General features: G+C 48.5%; 1 protein-coding gene across 1 annotated transcript in view; it reads left to right on the forward strand.

The window, feature by feature from the left end:
- Positions 1 to 18607, forward strand: part of RYR1 (ryanodine receptor 1) — a 271145-nt gene that overhangs the window by 116641 nt on the left and 135897 nt on the right. Inside the window, exons 34-41 of the mRNA XM_060257511.1 lie at positions 308 to 394; positions 1635 to 1861; positions 3182 to 4103; positions 7555 to 7755; positions 10819 to 10930; positions 13277 to 13426; positions 15921 to 16194; positions 17986 to 18100. Of these exons, the coding sequence (XP_060113494.1) occupies positions 308 to 394; positions 1635 to 1861; positions 3182 to 4103; positions 7555 to 7755; positions 10819 to 10930; positions 13277 to 13426; positions 15921 to 16194; positions 17986 to 18100 (2088 nt within the window). The remainder of the gene's footprint in view (positions 1 to 307; positions 395 to 1634; positions 1862 to 3181; positions 4104 to 7554; positions 7756 to 10818; positions 10931 to 13276; positions 13427 to 15920; positions 16195 to 17985; positions 18101 to 18607) is intronic.

Genomic DNA, 18607 nt, shown 5'->3' on the forward strand with positions numbered 1-18607 from the left:
AAATAATTAATGTCCCAAAAAATTCTCCTAAAGTCCAAACTCCATACTTGAAAGGCAAAAGATGCTTTCAAGCTTTATGAACAGCGTATAATAATTTGTAAGAGACGGGCAGTTTTGTTTAATTACGGTATTGTGTAGTATGTTTTTTGCCACCTGGAAATTGGCAACCCTAATTTGGGGTGCACGAGGATTTTCCAGTGCCCTTTAGAGGAGAGTGAGGCTGCGCCTCTAAGAAGCTTTTTTTTTTTAAGACCACCAGCCTCTTTCTGTGTGTTCCTATTGTGTTTTCTTGCACACCAACCGCCAGGTGGAACCAAACACCAAGCTGTTTCCCGCCGTCTTCACCCTCCCAACATGCCAGAACGTGATCCAGTTTGAACTGGGCAAGCTGAAGGTAAGAGGCATCCCCTCAAATAGGGTTGCCAAGTCCAATTCAAGAAATATCTGGGGACTTTGGGGGTGGAGCCAGGAGACGTTAGGGGTGGAGCCAAGATCAAGGCTGTGACAAGCATAATTGAACTCCAAAGGGAGTTCTGGCCATCACATTGAAAGGGACGGCACACCTTTTCAATGCCTTCCTTCCATAGGAAATAATGAAGGATAGGGACACCTTCTTTTGGGGCTCATAGAATTGGGCCCCCTGGTCCAATCTTTTTAAAACTTGGGGGGTATTTTGGGGAGAGGCACTAGATGCTATACTGAAAATTTGGTGCCTCTACCCCCCCCCAAAACAGCCCCCCCCCCCAGAGCCCCAGATACTCACAGATCAATTCTCCAGGATTTTCTATGGGAATAAATCTCCACAGGGAATAATAGAGTTCCCAGCAGACATTTCCCTCCCCTCCCTCCGCTTTCTGACGACCCTGAAGCAGGGGGAGGGCCTCCAAACCGGGGGATCCCCTGCCCACACCTGGGGATTGGCAACCCTACCCTCAAAAGATTTTATAGCAGGGCTGTCAAACTCATTTGTTATGAGGGCCGGATCTGACATTAATGAGACCTTGATGGGCTGAGCCATATCAGGCCGTGCCATGCATGTACCTATTTAAGATTAGGTAGCAGAGATATAAATTTTGTTAAGGACACAAACACAATTAAAGATTAATTTTTTTTAAAACAAACCTTAAAATAAAAATGCTTAAAACATTAGCACTCGTTGGTCTTAAAGTGCTTTCTTTGTATCTCTCCTTTGGGATCCAGGAAGCTGGGCAAAGGAAGTTCTGGCTTTTTCCTTCTTTCCCCAGGGGACCAGGAGGGGGAGGAGCCTCAACCAATTGAAGGAAGAAAGGCTTGGCTCAGTTGCTCTGCTGTGCAGTTGAGAGAACCTGGCAAAGCAAGCTCTCTCTTCCCCCTTCGTCCCCAAGGGAGGAGCCTCAGCCAGTGGAGAAAATAGAGGCTTTGCTCTGTAGCTCCTGTGCAATTGAGCAAGCCTTGCAAAGCAAGCTGTTATGCAGAAGGAAGCAGATGACAGCCAGTTGCTTGGGGGCCTGATAGGAACCCTCTGAGGGCCAGATTTGGCCCCCGGGCTGCATATTTGACACCCCTGGTTTATAGCCTGTCAGAGCAGCAGGAAGCTTGCAGACGGGTCTCCTAGAGCCACACTCTTCTCTCTCTATCTCTGTCTCTCCTGATAGAACATCATGCCCATCTCGGCTGCCATGTTCCGCAGCGAGCGGAAGAACCCGGAACCGCAGAGCCCGCCCCGGCTCAACATCCAGATGCTGACCCCCATGACCTGGAGCCGCATGCCGAATGACTTCCTGCGGGTGGACGTGGGCCGTTTCAGCGACCGGCACGGATGGATGGTGGAGTGTACCGATCCGAATATCATGATGGCCCTCCTCATCCCTGAAGAGAGCCGGTGAGTCTCCCGCAACCAGCCCCCTGCAGGAACAGTAATGATAAAGACAGCTGGAACCAGTGTCAATAGTGAGCTATGTGTAGTAACCACCGGAAACAATAAAACTCTCACACAAAGCGTGTATAATAAGGAACCGCTTTTGAAAGGAATCCTCACGGTTTCGCTTATCAGTTCTTCTTCAGTCTCTTTCTCCCAGCGTTACACGGAGCCACAGTTCATTCTTTACAACATGGATCAGCGTAGGCCCTCTTCTGCTGCTACTGGCTCTAAGCAGATGAGAGCCTGCGTTGATCCATGTTGTAAAGAATGAACAGTGGCTCCATGTAACGTCGGGAGAAAAAGACTGAAGAAGAACTGATAAGCGAAACCATGAGGATTCCTTTCTCCAGGCCAGTTTGGCAAGGGATCCTGGAGGTTTTTGCTATCTTCTGGGCATAGATAGGGCATTTTCCCTATGAAGAACACTTCCCCTATGAAGAAAGGTTAAAACGCTTGGGGCTCTTTAGCTTGGAGAAACATCGTCTGAGAGGTGACATGATAGAGGTTTACAAGATTATTTACAAGATTATGCACAGGATAGAGAAGGTAAAGAATGAAGCACTTTTCTCCCTTTCTCACAATACGAGAACCATGGGCATTCAATGAAATTGCTGAGCGGTTGGGTTAGAACGGATAAAAGGAAGTCTTTCTTCACCCAAAGGGTGATTAACATGTGGAATTCACTACCACAGGAAGCATAGCCAGTTTCAAGAGGGGATTGGATAAGCATATGGAGCAGATGTCCATCGGTGGCTATTAGGTGGCTATTAGCCAAAGCGTATTGTCGGAACTCACTGTCTGGGGCACTGATGCTCTGTATTCTTGGTGCTTGGGGTGGGGGCACAGTGGGAGGGCTTCTAGCCCCACTGGTGGGCCTCCTGATGGCATCTGGGTTTTTTGGTCACTGTGTAACAAAGAGTGTTAGGCTGGATGGGACATTGTCCTGATCCAACAGGGCTTCTTTTTCGTTCTTATGTTCTTATGTCACTGGGGATGTAAGTGTGTGGGCAAGGCACTTGTGAGTTTCCTGCATCGTACAGGGGGTTGGACTAGATGACCCTGGAGGTCCCTTCCAACTCTTTGATTCTATACATACGCACATACACATACCTGGCTGATGGTGATTCACACTGAGGCTTCCCACAGCAACCAGGGAGGCATCCCAGAGGCTAAAGTCTCTTCCTTTTCCTTTGACGGGTTGTACACTTGCCGTATGACAACCGACTAGCCATTACACGTACCCCCTAACGTCGAGTCCTTTCCCACTCCCCTCTCCGTCAGGTGTATCGACATCCTGGAGCTGTCGGAACGGCTCGACCTCCTGAAGTTCCACTCGCACACCCTGAAGCTGTACTGCGCCGTCTGCGCCTTGGGGAACAACCGGGTGGCGCACGCCCTGTGCAGCCACGTGGACGAGTCACAGCTGCTGTACACCATTGAGAGCAACCACCTGCCCGGCCTCCTGCGCAACGGCTACTACGACCTGCTGATCAGCATGCACCTGGAGTCGGCCAAGCGCTCCCGCCTCATGATGAACAACGAGTTCATCGTCCCCATGACAGAGGAGACCAAGCAGATCAGGCTGTTCCCGGACAGCCGCAAGAAGCCTGGCTTGCCTGGCGTGGGCACAAGCGCTTGCCTGCGCCCCCCGCTGCACTTCGTGGACACCTGCTTCATCAGCACCAACTCCGAGCTGTACCAGCTGAGCCCCTTCATCCCCTTGGACACCCTGAAGGTCAAGGCCATCACCATGCTGACCGAGGCCGTCCAAGACGGTGGGCAGCACACCCGCGACCCTGTAGGGGGCAGCGTGGAGTTCCAGTTCGTGCCGGTCCTCAAGCTCACCTGCACCCTCCTCATCATGGGCGTCTTTGAGGACGAGGACGTCCGCCACATTCTCAAGATGATCGAGCCCAACGTGTTCAGCGAGCCCAAGGAGGAGGAGGCGGCCGAGGCTGGCGAAGAGGGAGGGGAAGAAGGAGAGGAAGAGGTGTCTGTGGAGGAGGAGGAAGAAGCAGCGGAGGAGGAGGAGGAAGAAGGGGCTGAGAAAGAGGCCGGAGGGGGACAGAAGGAGGAAGCCGAGGAAGGAGACGCGAGGGAGCTGAAAGCCATCGAGGCTGGGGAGGCGGAAGCCAAGGAAGACGAGGAGGGATTGGAGGAAGGCTTGTTGCAGATGACGCTTCCTGAGTCTGTCAAGTTGCAGGTGAGAGGCTGGTTTTGTGGCTTCCCTTTCTGGTTTATGTCCCTCCCGGAGAATTCACCTCATCTTGGGGGTTCTTCCCCCAGTAGCTTTGCAGTCATATTTTAACCCAGGAGCCAAGAGCGAGTAGCCCAGTTCCCAAAGAGTGAACTATCTATATACCACACTTCTGACAAGTGAATCGATGGGTGCTTTCACATGCACACTGAATAATGCACTTTGCCACTGGGTTTTGTGGTGTAAAAAAAGGGAAAATCCACTTGCAAACGGTCACAGTGCGAATGCAGGCTACAGGGTGTTCCAGATGAAGAGCAGGCAGCATGGTTCCCACCACTAGATTTTATTTCAGAAGTGCCTGAAATGGCTCGATTTGGGGTACAGTAAATAATAAGGGGCAGGGCTTTTTCTTGTAGCAGGAACTCCTCTGCATATTAGGCCATTCACCCCTGATGTAGCCAATCCTCCAAGAGCTAACAGCTGGGGTCCCCAACCCCCGGGCCATGGACCGGTACTGGTCCGTGGCCTGTTAGCAACCGGGCCTTGAGTTGCATAATTATTTCATTATATATTACAATGCAGTAATAATAATAATGAGAAGAAGAAATTGGATTTATATCCTGTTCTCCATTCCGAATTTCAGAGTCTCAGAGCAGCTCACAATCTCCTTTACCTTCCTCCCCCACAACAGACACCCTGTTAAGTAGGTGGGGCTGAGAGGGCTCTCACAGCAGTTGCCCTTTCAAGGACAACCTCTGTGATATCTATGGCTGACCCAAGGCCATTCCAGCAGCTGCAAGTGGAGGAGAAGATATAGTATTTATATCCCGCCCTCCACTCTGAAGAGTCTCAGAGCAGCTCACAATCTCCTTTATCTTCCTCCCCCACAACAGACACCCTGTGAGGTGGGTAGGGCTGAGAGGGCTCTCACAGCAGCTGCCCTTTCAAGGACAACCTCTGTGATAGCTATGGCTGACCCAAGGCCATTCCAGCAGGTGCAAGTGGAGGAGTGGGGAATAAAACCTGGTTATCTCAGATAAGAGCCCACAAACTTTAACAACCACACCAAACACTTTAGAAATAAGTGCACAATTGTATCATCCCAAAACCAATGCCCTCTCCCCACCCCACCCCGTCTGTGGAAAAATTGTCTTCCACAAAACCAGTCCCTGGTGCCAAAAAGGTTGAAGACCACTGGCTTACGGGACTCTTCTTACAGGACCTACTGTAAGCTTCAGGAGGATTGGCTACATCAGGGGGATGTGGCCTATACAAAGGAGCTCCTGCTAGAGTTCCACCCCTGCACACACCCCTGATGTATCCAATCCTCTTGGAGCTTACAGTAGACCCTGTATGAAGAGCCCTGTAAGCTCTTGGAGAATTGGTTACATCAGGGGTGTGTGGCCTAATATGCAAAGGAGCTCCTGCTTCAAAAAAAGCTATGATTGGGGAGGGATACAAGGAATCCTGCTGGGGATAGCAGTTTGGTAATCTGGCCCACAAAATCTCCCACTGCAGGATTCTTGAAGCAATCTCCAGTCCCAGTGATCACTCTCCTCTCCTCCCCTCAGCTACTCTCAGTATTCCTAGCTCCCTGAAGCATATTTATTCCTCATCAGGCTGGTTTGGGGTGTTGCTTCATTTTCCTTTTTGTTAAACTTGAGAAGTCATTTTTTTTCTTTCTACCACTGGGGAGAGTCCTCTGAGTATGAAGGTGGAGAGGGAGGAGAATTGAGTTCCTGAGAGGCGGGGGCCAAGAAGGGTGTGGGTCAAGAAATTCTGAGACGAAGGCCATGGCAGCTTAAGACCTGGTAGAAGGGACTGTAGTACAGAAGGAAGAGGATTTCCTAATGCAGAAAGGGCAGTGGGATTGCCTGGGGTTGGGGGAAACTTACCAGGAGAAAGAGACATTCCCAGGCAGTGTTGCTGACATTGCACAGGAAGTGACATCATCATGCCAGCAACTTATGGGCGGTGCTCTGGTATTTGGGCAAAAACCCTGTGATAAAACTAGTTTCTACCATAAAGTTTTTGTCCAAATACCAGAGGGTCACACGGAAGTCACTGTTACGATGTCATCACTTCCTGTGTGATGCCAGCATGTGACCTGGGCCTCCCTTTTGCTACCGGTAAGTCCTGTGGGGCAGGGCCTAGCAGCAGCCTCCTCAAGGAGGGGGTGTCTGGCAACCCTAAAGGGCAGGGTAGGCACAGGACAAAAAACCCCCCAGCTGATAGATGTCCAGAGCAGTGAGGTAAGGAAGTGAGAGGAGCCATAGAATTGAGAGTCATTGCAAAAGTGGCAGGGGAGGCTAGGAGCTTGAAGGGGCAGGCATTTTGAAAGGGTCAGGGGAGGAGGCTTAACAAATGACATCTGAGACCTGAGTCCAGCCAAGCACAGACCAGACTTGAATCCAGCAACACCTTAAAGACCAATGATATTTTTGGTGTATGAGCTTCTGAGAGTCAGATACAAAGAGGAATGGAGATCCCTGAGTCCTTATGGCTCTTGGAGGCTTGGCTACATCAGGGGTGTGTGGCCAGTCTGGTGTAGTGGTTAAGTGCGTGGACTCTTATCTGGGAGAACCGGGTTTGATTCCCCACTCCTCCACCTGCATCTGCTGGAATGGCCTTGGATCAGCCATAGCTCTCACAGAGTTGTCCTTGAAAGGGCAGCTTCTGGAAGAGCTCTCTCAGCCCCACCCACCTCACAAGGTGTCTGTTGTGGGGGGAAGGAGATATAGGAGATTGTAAGCCGCTCTGAGGCTTTGATTCAGAGAGAAGGGAGGGGTATAAATCTGCAGTCTTCTTCCACTTCTTCTCAGCCCCACCCACCTCACAAGGTGTCTGTTGTGGGGGGGAGGAGATATAGGAGATTGTAAGCCGCTCTGAGGCTTTGATTCAGAGAGAAGGGCAGGGTATAAAGCTGCTGTCTTCTTCTTCTAATATGCAAAGGAGTTCCTGCTGCAAAAAAGCCCTGCGTTAAATGCCATTCAGGAGTTGGGAAGAGTGTTGGGATGAAAGGAGTGAGGATGCAAAGGTACCATTCCGAATGTAAACTTCTTGATTAGCGCAGGGCAGAATCAATGTGATTCCAGTTGGCCCTGCCTCTCTGCATTTCCGATACTCCTTTTTTTGCAACAACCCCCCACCCACCTCCTGACTGGGATATGAGGGATCTCCATTCTGACTTGTATCAGACACAGGGTACTTTGACTCTTGAAGGTCACGCTCCAAAAATCTTTGTGGTATCTAAGGTGGTGTTGGATTCGAATCTAGCTCTTTTGCTGCAAACCAACACAGCTGCCCTCTGAAACAGATCAGATAGACTCTGGAGAGGCAGGACTTCCCCCTCCCTCCCTCCCCAGTCATCAGGAAAAACGGCCTCTGTCCCCCAGAATCCTGTCTCTGATGGTGGCAAGCATGCATCCACAACTCTCTCTTCTCTCCTCCTCTGCAGATGTGTCACCTGCTGCAGTTCTTCTGCGACCGTGAGCTGCAACACCGCGTAGAAGCCATCATCGCCTTCTCCGAGCGCCACATGGAGAACCTGCAGACCAACCAGCGGCAGCGCTACAACACCCTGATGCAGGCGTTCACCATGTCAGCTGCAGAGACAGCACGCCGCACTCGGGAGTTCCGCTCTCCTCCTCAGGAGCAGGTGTGCAAGTCGGGAAAGGGGCAGAGGCTGGTGGGATGGTATTCCTTGAAAGCGACAGCTAGTTTGGTGTAGTGGCTAAGTGTGCACACTCTTATCTGGGAGAACCGGGTTTGATTCCCCACTCCTCCACTTGCACCTGCTGGCATGGCCTTGGGTCAGCCATAGCTCTCGCAGGAGTTGTCCTTGAAACAGCAGCTGCTGTGAGAGCCCTCTCAGCACCACCCACCTCACAGAGTGTCTGTTGTGGGGGAGGAAGGTAAAAGAGATTGTGAGCCGCTCTGAGACTCTGAAATTCGATGTGGAGGGCGGGATATAAATCCAATGTTGTCGTCTTCTTCCCTACACTCTCCCAGTTTCTGAATTGGATAACTTTCATGGAGCATCTAGCAAAGTGGCAACACAGTATATCACAGAGTAAAAAAACAGCAATTGTGTAACAAAACAATAAAGATATTCAGAATTTTTCAGTCTTTGTTTTTCCATAGAATGATACCAAACACAGTGCAGACAAAAATATTTCAAAAAAGGAGTAATATTCCAGAGTAGTCATATTCCAAAATCAAGAAATGTTCATATAAGACATATAGTCAATCCTTCATGTTCATAAGAGACACTAGGTCATTCATTCTTCCTTCCATGTAAATTTCTCTGCATGGAATCCAACTTCCTTAATAATTTCGGCTCTCAAGGTTGCTTCTCCTTACGTCTGCATTCTCATACTACTGTTGAATTTAGATTCTGGTGCTACTGGATTCGAACCCAGGACTCGAGCCCAGATTCTGGTGCTACTGGATTCGAACCCAGGACTCGAGCCCAGATTCTGGTGCTACCGGACCCCAAAGCAAAGTCGACTAATGGACAACGTTTTGCAGCAAATGCTTTTTCATAGAGCCTAATGAGAATTATATGGCCTTAGCTATAAATTGGTTTGTATCACAAATAACAGATTAATTGACTGGCACATAAGCAGAAGGAATCTTGAGAGACAAAATTATTAAGAAAGTTGGATTCCACGCAGAGAAATTTACAAGGAGAAGAATGAATGAATGACTAGTTTCTCTTATGAACATGAAGGATTGACTACATGTCTTATATGAACATTTCTTGATTTTGGAATATGACTACTCTGTAGTGGGACCTACTCCTTTTCTGAAATATTTTTGTCTGTACTGTATTTGGTATCATTGTAAGGAAACACAAAGACTTTGAAAAATTCTGAATATCTTTATTGTTTTGTTACACAAAAGTTGCTGGTTTTTTTACTTCATGGAGCATCTGGCAAAAGACAAGGCTGGGGAGGGGCTGAAGTCAATCCCCTTTGTTTGTATTCTAACTCACCAAAGCTGGCATTTGGGTCTGATAGCACCAGAATTCCAGTGGCCCCAGAATCTGCTTTGGGGTCCGGTAGCACCAGAATTTGGGCTCGAGTCCTGGGTTCGAATCCAGTAGCACCAGAATCTAAATTCAACAGTAGTATGAGAATGCAGATTTCTTCTTACAGACCGACTCAGCTACCCTCTGAAACTGACGGAGCAAAGATGCTCTTTTGCAGAAGTTTTCCATCTTTCTGTCTTCAGCGAATACTTCCCACGCCTGCTTGTCTGTTTTTATTAGCTTATTTATTTCAGAAATGTATATGCTGCCTTTCCAGAGTCTTGCTGGAGGTGGCTTACTGGTGAAAACAGCTCCATAAAATCACAAATTATCAATGTAAGAATACGAACATATGTTTATACTGTGGTATAACCATTTCCCCCTGCAGTTTGTAACTGTCGATTTATTTGTATTGCAAACATCCTTGAGTGCTGCAAAGCGGAAAAGCGACTAATGTTGAATTAAATATAAACAACTCACACCTTCAAACACGTTAAGAACACATTCCATTTTCTCTTCTGGCTGCACATAGCTGGGAATGATCCATAGTGGAAAGCAAACGTCTCTTCCAGGGAAGTTTGTTGACCGTTTTTTTAACTTTGCCTTTTAGAAAACCCTTCTAAGCTATCACACAGCAGGGGCCTAAGAGGGCCTGCTGCTGGCTGCTATCACTCTGGTAAGGGTCTACATGGAAGGGCCCAGACCACCCAACCACCCCTGTCTTCCTTATTAGTAAATACCTCTTAACTGTGGCCAAGGATACATGAGGTATTTACAGTGCTCAAATAATAATTGGGTAAAAACAGTGAAATATATATACAGTAAAGGTGGGTGCAAATAAACAGAAGTCCTGACACAACTAACTTCTTCTCTTCTTCTAATACCAGAACTCACCACCTTGGGTAAGGGATCTCTCCTGCCGTCTTCTCTCCGGCAGCCTTTCCCAGAGAGAGCACCCCCTGCCTGTGCTTGGCCCTTTTATGTCTTCCTCCCAGGTCCCACCTCTCTTTGGGCTAGTTTCTCTCTTGCCACCCAGTCAGAGAGACAGAGTGGATCCTTGGAAATATAGGCTTTCTGTAATAACTCCTAGGCAGGCTTCTCTGGAGCCGTAGGCCTCACTAGGCCCAGGATCATGACATAAGCCAACAGGGAATCTCCAGATTTCCCAGAACATACAGTGATTTCCTCCAACTAATAGAGCTTCAGGAGAGCCCTCTTACACATGCAAATCAGGATGCTTGCAACCTCTTCTAAGGATCAGAGCATCCCTATTTCTGGCTGCTGAATGATGAACACACTGCAGGGTTCTGAATAATTCTTGGCATGTAAACCAAACAAGCCAGCGGAGTTTGATCTGCTGTCCCGGAGGCTTTGCTACTGTTTTGCATCGTGACACCAACCGTGCACTCCATGGTGTATGGAAGAACAGATCCATACAGGGAGGGGCTGTGTCTCAGTTCGTAGAGCATCTACTTGGAATGCAGAAGGTGGCAGGTTCAGTCTCTGGCTGCTCCAGTTCAAAAGAAGGATCAGGTTGTAGGTGATGTGAAAGACCCTGGAGAGCTGTTGCCAGTCTTACACAATGCTGACCCTGATTCAGTAAAAGGCAGCTTCGTGTGGGTATACCTTGGCCAAAAGCATAGCCAGTTTGCATCTGCTGCAACCGGTGTCCCCTCCTCTTCCCAACAGATCAACATGCTCCTGCATTTTAAGAACGGCGCTGATGAGGAGGAATGCCCAGTGCCCGAAGAAATCCGAGACGAGCTGCTGGAATTCCACTCTGACCTGCTGTCTCACTGTGGTAAGGAGCGCCTCGGCTTCTGTCCCCTTCTCCCCTGCCATAGCTACAGACGCACACCGACAGCAGATCTGCACATGATTGCAAAGCAGGTGCTCAATGGCAGAAACCCTCCTTCCTCTGCAACTCCGTTATGCTGCTTTAATTATCCTGTTAGGGTTGATTTTAACAGCAAGTTTCCTGAAAGGCCTGGCATTTTATTATTGTTTTATTATTATTTTTACTGTCGTCATTTTATTTATTATAAAATACTCCGCCTGGTATTTTATTGTTTTATTATTTATTTCAAAGCTGCCTTTCCACACCAATCAATGCTTTGGCTGCAGCGTTCTGTGTAAACTGAAGCTTATGGATAGTATTCAAGGGCAGCCCCATGTAGAGCACATTGCAGTAATCTAACCTAGATGTTACCAGGGCATGCACCACAATGGCAAGATCTTTGCTGCCCAGGAATTTCCGTAGCTTGGTCGCTTGCCAAAGTTGGTGAAAGGCACCCCAGGCCATTGTTTCCACCTGTTTATCCAACAGGAGGCCCAGGTCATGAGACCATAAGAAGATCCCTTCTGGATCAGACCAGTGGTCCATTGAGTCCTGTCTCATACAGTGGCCAACCAGTTCCTCTGGAGGGCCAACAACAGGGCAGAGAGACTGAGGCCTTCCCTTGAGGAGAACATCAGAAGAGCCCTGCTGGGTCAGACCAGTGAGGGTCCTTCTAGTCCAGCATCCTGTCTCACACAGTGGCCAACCAGTTCCTCTGGAGGGCCAACAACAGGGCAGAGAGGCTGAGGCCTTCCCCTGATGTGGCCTCCTGACTCTGGGATTTGGGGGCTTACTGAATGTGGAGGTCACATCACCATGGCAAGTAGCCACTGATAGCCCTACCCTCCATTGGTCCTCTGGTATATCCGGTCTTCCTCCAAGCGACTGCCCTAGTGCCACGTTTGAGTGTTAAAACTATAGCCAAGGTCACCTACCTATTTTGCATGAAGAAAACTTGCATGCTGGGACTTTGAGCATATTGCGCAACTCAAGAGACAGGCCTGCATATGCTGCGTGAGGTGAACACAGGCCATTCTCCTTCCATCAGCCATGGGGAAGGATGGGTGGAAAAGCATCAGTGACTCAGCACATTTGCAAATGGGAGTCCTGGTCAAAGCCCTCGGCCCTTTGAGTTGCAAGCCAGGCCTTTCTGAGCTTATTTCTGTTGCCTGAAGGCTTTCTTTAAAGAAGAGAATGAGGATGTTTTGGGGGGACACTGCATTGTGCTCCAGGTGCCAGATTCCGGGCTTGTAGAATCCCACCTGGGATGCATGCCCCCCCTTTCTTTTTTGGGAACAAGTTGCAGTCAACTTGTGGTTTTCAGGGCAAGAGAGGTGGTTGGCCATTGCCTGCATCCGCATCTCGATCCTGGTGTTCCTTGATGTCTCCCATTCAAGAGCCAGTCCTTCTTAGCTTCCAAGATCTGTTGAGATCTGGCTAGCCTGGGCCAACCAGATCAAGGCAAGAGACAAACAGAGGTGGTTTAGCATTGCCTGCTTCTGCAAAGCAACCTTGGACTTCCTTGGTGGTCTCCCATAAGAACAGAGAAGCCATGTTGGATCAGGCTAATGGCCCATCCAGTCCCACACTCTGTGTCGCACAAAAAAACCAAGTGTCATCAAGAGGTCCATCAATGGGGCCAGGACACTAGAAGCCCTCCCATTGTGCCCCCCCCCAAGCACCAAGAATACAGAGCATCACTGCCCCAGATGGAGAGTTCCAATGATACACTGTGGCTAATAGCCACTGATGGACCTCTGGTTGCATATATTTATCCAATCCCCTCTTGAAGCTGGCAATGCTTGTAGCTGCCGCCGCCACCTCCTGTGGCAGTGAATTCCACATATTAATCACCCTTTAGGTGGAGAAGGACTTCCTTTTATCCGTTCTAACCAGACTGCTCAGCAATTTCATTGAATGTCCACGAGTTCTCGTATTATGAGAAAGGGGAAAAAGTACTTCTTTCTCTACCTTCTCTATCCCATGCATAATCGTGTCAGCCTCTATCATGTCACCACTCAGTCGACGTTTCCCATATAACCAGGGCTGACCCTGCTTCGCTTCTGAGAGCTGATGAGATCAGTCTAGCCTGCGAGCCACTGTCTTAATCTAAAAATAAAAATGTTTTGGCCTCTGTAGTCTGGAATGCTCTTTTTTCTCTTCCTTTCTTCATTCGCAGAACAGGGAACAAGGATCTATTGCACCATCAACGGACCTTCTGCTTGCCTTAACATTGCATATCACTCCAGATTAGCCAGTCTGGTATCTCTGGATGCAAAGACTCAATTGTTTTGCCATTTCCCCCAACAGGCATCCAAGAGGAGGGCGAGGAGGAAGAGCAGGCGGAAGATCAGTCTTTCCATCGGAGGTTGATGAGTTTGGTGGAGAAGGTGGCGAGCTTCCGCAAGAAGAAGGAGGAGCTGGAAGAGGAACAGACCCCTGAGGAGCAGCCAACACCTAGTGGGTGCAATAGAGCAGTTGGGAGAGAACAGTGAAGGGCGGGGTTGTGTTATCTAGGAGCAGGGCTGTGAGTTAGGAGTCTGGCAAAATTGTGTTCATCGCTCCCTCGTCTAGATTAGAAGAGCCCTCAAAAATCTTCTTGTAAGAGATGGTGGGAGCACCCTCGGATGTCTGAGGTGGAACACCTTGGTGTGGTCATCACTTCTCCCAAGTACGGGGTAGTTGAATCAGTAGCAAAGACAGAGAAGGGCCTAAGGGAGTGTGGTTTTAATTCCATCTGGTTGAAATGCTAGGAAAAACAAAAGATAAGAGCATCAGAAGAGCCCTGCTGGATCAGACCAGTGGTCTACCTAGTCCAGCATCCTGTCTCACACAGTGGCCAACCATTCGCCTGGAGGGCCAGCAACAGGGCATAGAGGCTGAGGCCTTCATAAGAACATCAGAAGGGCCCTGCTGGATCAGATCAATAGCCCACATAGTCCAGCATCCTGTCTCACACAGTGGCCAACCATTCGCCTGGAGGGCCAGCAACAGGGCATAGAGGCTGAGGCCTTCATAAGAACATCAGAAGGGCCCTGCTGGATCAGATCAATAGCCCACATAGTCCAGCATCCTGTCTCACACAGGGGCCATCCAATTCCTCTGGAGGTCCAACCACAGGGCTTAGAGGCTGAGGCCTTCCCTTAATGTTGCCTCCTGGCGCTGGGATTCAGAGGATTAGTACCTTTGAAGGTGGAGGTTCCCCTCAGTCACCATAGCTAGTAGCCACTGATAGACATCTCCTTGAATCCATCCATCCATCCATCCATCCATCCATCCATCCATCCATCCATCCATCCATCCATCCATCCATCCATCTATCTATCTATCTATCTATCTATCTATCTATCTATCTATCTATCTATCTATCTATCTATCTATCTATCTATCCATCCATCATCTATCCATCCATCCATCCATCCATCCTCCTCTATCTATCCATCATCCATCTGTCTGTCTATCTATCTATCTATCATCTATCTATCATCTATTATCTATCTTTCCATCCATCCATCCTCCTCCATCTATCTATCCATCATCTATCTGTCATCTATCTATCATTTATCTATCTTTCCATCCATCCATCCATCATCTATCTATCCATCCATCCTCCTCTATCTATCTATCCATCATCTATCTATCTGTCATCTATTTATCTATCTTTCCATCCATCCATCCATCCATCCATCCATCCATCCATCACCTATCTATCTATCTATCTATCTATCTATCTATCTATCTATCTATCTATCTATCTATCTATCTATCTATCTATCTATCTATCTATCTATCTATCTATCTATCTTTCCATCCATCCTCCTCTATCTATCCATCATCTATCTATCTATTATCTATCTATCCATCTATCTGTCTGTCTATCTATCTGTCTGTCTATCTATTTATTATTTCTTCACATTTCTATCCCACCCTTCCCAAATGGGCTCAGGGCGGGTCACATCAGAGTAAAACCATTACATTAATTCTAAACAACTAAATAAAACATAAACTCAAAAAAAACCAATTCACTGATTGAAAATTAAATCTACTAATTAAAAATCCAATCCTGTTTTATTCTAATACTATTTTAAACTGACTATGCAAATGACCATCCCGCCATCATCTGGCAGTGAATCCTACAGTTCAATCACTCTCTGTGTCAAGCAGTATCTCCTTTTGTCCATCCTGAACCTACTGCCCATCACCTTCATTGGGTGCCTCCAGTTCTAGCATTCTGGGAGAGCGAGAAACAGTTCTCTTTGTTGACTCTCGCCACCCCATGCATAATTTTATAAGCCTCTTATCGCGTCCCCTTTTAGTCATCTGTTTTCTAAATCGAAATCCTATCAAAGGTAGGGTAAGAACATAAGGATGTAAGAGAAGCCATGTTGGATCAGGCCAGTGGCCCATCCAGTCCAACACTCTGTGTCACACAGTGACCAAAAAAACCAAGTGCTGTCAGGAGGTCCACCAGTGGGGCCAAGACACTAGAAACTCTTCCACTTAGCCCCCCCAAGCACCAAGAATACAGAGCATCACTGCCCCAGACAGAGGGTTCCAACAATAAACTGTGACTAATAGCCACTGATGGACCTCTGCTCCATATGTATATCCAATCCCCTCTGGAAGCTGTCTATGCTTGTAGCCGCTGCCACTTCCTGTGGTAGTGAATTGCATGCGTTAATCACCCTTTGGGCAAAGAAGTACTTCCTTTTATCCGTTATAACCCAACTGCTCAGCAATTTCATTGAATATCCACAAGTTCTCATATTGTGAGAAAGGGAGAAAAGAAGAAAGGTACGGTTGTTACATCGGGGAGTGGAACTACCACTAAAAGCCCCGCTGGGTCAGACAAAGGGTTCATCTAGTTCTGCATCCCCAGGATCTTGTATTGTTATTCCTGGTTGGCTGGGTGATTGTGTTTGTCTACTATTTCCCATTCTCCCCAATCTCTCAGGCACTCTGCAAGAACTGATCTCCCACACCATGGTTCACTGGGCCCAGGAATCCTTCATCCAGAGCCCGGAACTCGTGCGGGTCATGTTCAGCCTCCTCCACCGGCAGTACGACGGCCTCGGGGAGTTAATCCGGGCCCTGCCCAAGGCTTACACGATCAACGCCAATTCTGTGGAAGACACCATGAGCTTGCTAGAATGCCTGGGACAGATCCGGTCGCTGCTGATTGTCCAGATGGGGCCCGAGGAGGAGAATCTGATGATACAGAGTATTGGGTGCGTGCCCCCACCCCACTGACTCCTCTCGTCTGGACCCAGGGACCCTCCTGAATTTCAGCCCTCTGTCCTTCTCCACCTGCGACAGCCTGTGTCTCCCACTTTAGCCTGAGTGTGTCAGGACATGGGAGCTAAACAGGGTTGGCCGTGGCCAGTACTCAGATGAGAGACCACCAAGGAAGACCAGGGTTGCTGCACAGAGGCAGGCGATGGCAAACCACCTCTTGTTTGTCTCTGCTCTGACCTGATCTCATCAGATCTCAGAAGCTAAGCGGGGTTGGCTCTGATTAGTACTTGGATGGGAAACCGCCAAGGAAGTCCAAGGTTGCTATTAGGGTTGCCAAGTCCGATTCAAGAAATATCTGGGGACTTTGGGGGTGGAGCCAGGAGCAAGGATGTGTCGAGCACAATTGAACTCCGAAAGGAGTTCTGGCCATCACATTTAAAGGGACCGTGCTCCTCCTAAATGCCTTCCTTCTATAGGAAACAATGGAGGATAGGAGCACCTAATTTGTGGGCTTATAGAATTGGACCCCCTGGGCCAATCTTTTTGAAATTTGAGGAGTGTTTTGAGGAGAGGCACCAAATGCTATGCTGAAATTCTGGTGCCTCTACCTCAACAAACAGGCCCTCTGGAGCCCCACGGATCAATCTCCATAGGGTGTAATTAAGTACCTAGCAGACATTTCCCTCCCCACCACATCGCTTTCTGATGACCTTGAATATCGGGGGACTTTGGGGGTGGAGCCAGGAGACATTGGGGCAGAGCTAGGAACAAGGGTGTGACAAGCAGAATTGAACTCCAAGAGAGTTCTGGCCATCACATTTAAAGGGACAGCACACCTTTTTAAATGTCTTCCTTCCATAGGAAATAATGAAGGATAGGGGCACCTTCTTTTGGGGCTCATAGAATTGGACCCCCTGGTCCAATCTTTTTGAAACTTGGGGGGTACTTTGGGGAGAGGCACTAAATACTATACTGAAAATTTGGTGCCTCTACCTAAAAAACCAGCTCCCCCAGAGCCCCCGAAATCTCCAGATCAATTCTCCATTATATCCTATGAGAATCGATCTCCACCTAGGGAATAATGAAGTGCTCAGCAGACGTTTCCCTCCCCCCTGCCCCCCCCCCTCTGTTTCTGGCGACTTTGAAGCAAGAGATTGGCCTCTCTACTCACAAGTTGCAGCCAACTTCTTCCAAGTAACACAGACACCCCATCCCAAGAGGAGGCCTTTCAATTGGAGACTGGGGCCTCCGGAGGGGGAAAGTCACATGGTCCTCTGTGGGTGGGGCTTCTCCCCACCGGCCAGCTGACTGGGTGCAGGAAGGAGCCTGGTAAAGTGGAAGAACTCCCGCTGGGACCTGGGGATTGGCAAGCCTACCTTTGAGGGATGAGGTACGGCATCCAGCCTGAAGCCATCCAGAAATACTAAAATGCTAAGCCAGGAGGGGAAATAAAATGAAAAGGAAATAAATCCTTAGAAATTTTTTTAAAATGTCTTTGCTCGGTGCCTGAAGGGGTTTGCAAAGCTCTGTGAGGACAGGATCCCAGACCTTAGGAGCTACTACAAACAAGGTCCTGTTACGAGCTCACTGGAAAACTTCTGTCGTTGGTACCTCCTTCCCAGATTGTATCCATCCATCAAGATGCCGCGCCACCAACTCTTACTTCCATTGTACCATAGCTATTCTGGAGGTGGATTTCTCCCACACACACACACACTTGAGAACCACACTGCAGGTGACGTTCTGTAATATTTGGCAGATTAAATCTCTGTTTATTTTTATAGGAACATTATGAACAACAAAGTTTTCTACCAGCACCCCAACCTGATGAGAGCTCTGGGCATGCACGAGACCGTCATGGAGGTGATGGTGAATGTCCTGGGAGGAGGGGATTCGAAGGTGAGGAAGCTGGCAAATTTGCAAACATATGGCAACCCCACCCCAGGCTGATTTAAGTAGCTGACAATGCAGTGAAAGCCCTTCGTCCTCTGGTTCAGCATCCGGTCCCATGCGCAGCTTGCCTGGCTCTTTGTTGGTCTGTGTTGTAGCACCAGCTTCATGCCCCAAGTTTTAACTTTTGGGTGGGACAGTACCCCACTTTTCATCTGTTCTAGCAATCTGTGCATTTCAGGTTTCTCGTCTTTCCAAGTTTCAGCTTTCTGTGTTGTGTTGCACTGTAGCTATTTTAGAGGTGGATTTCTCTTCCCCACCCTCAAGAGCATGGTGTAGTAGTTAACAGTGACGGACTTTAATCTGGAGAACTGGGTTCGATTCCACGCTCCTCCCCATGAAGCTGGCTGGGTGACCTTGGATTGGTCACAGCTGTTTCAGAGTTCTCTCAGCCCCACAAACGAGCCTAGCTTGGAACCTAGTGGTGCATAGTGCTGAAAGAGCTAGAACTTTAGG

Source organism: Heteronotia binoei, chromosome 17 (genome assembly GCF_032191835.1).
Source record: "Heteronotia binoei isolate CCM8104 ecotype False Entrance Well chromosome 17, APGP_CSIRO_Hbin_v1, whole genome shotgun sequence".
Classification (NCBI taxonomy): Eukaryota; Metazoa; Chordata; class Lepidosauria; order Squamata; family Gekkonidae; genus Heteronotia; species Heteronotia binoei.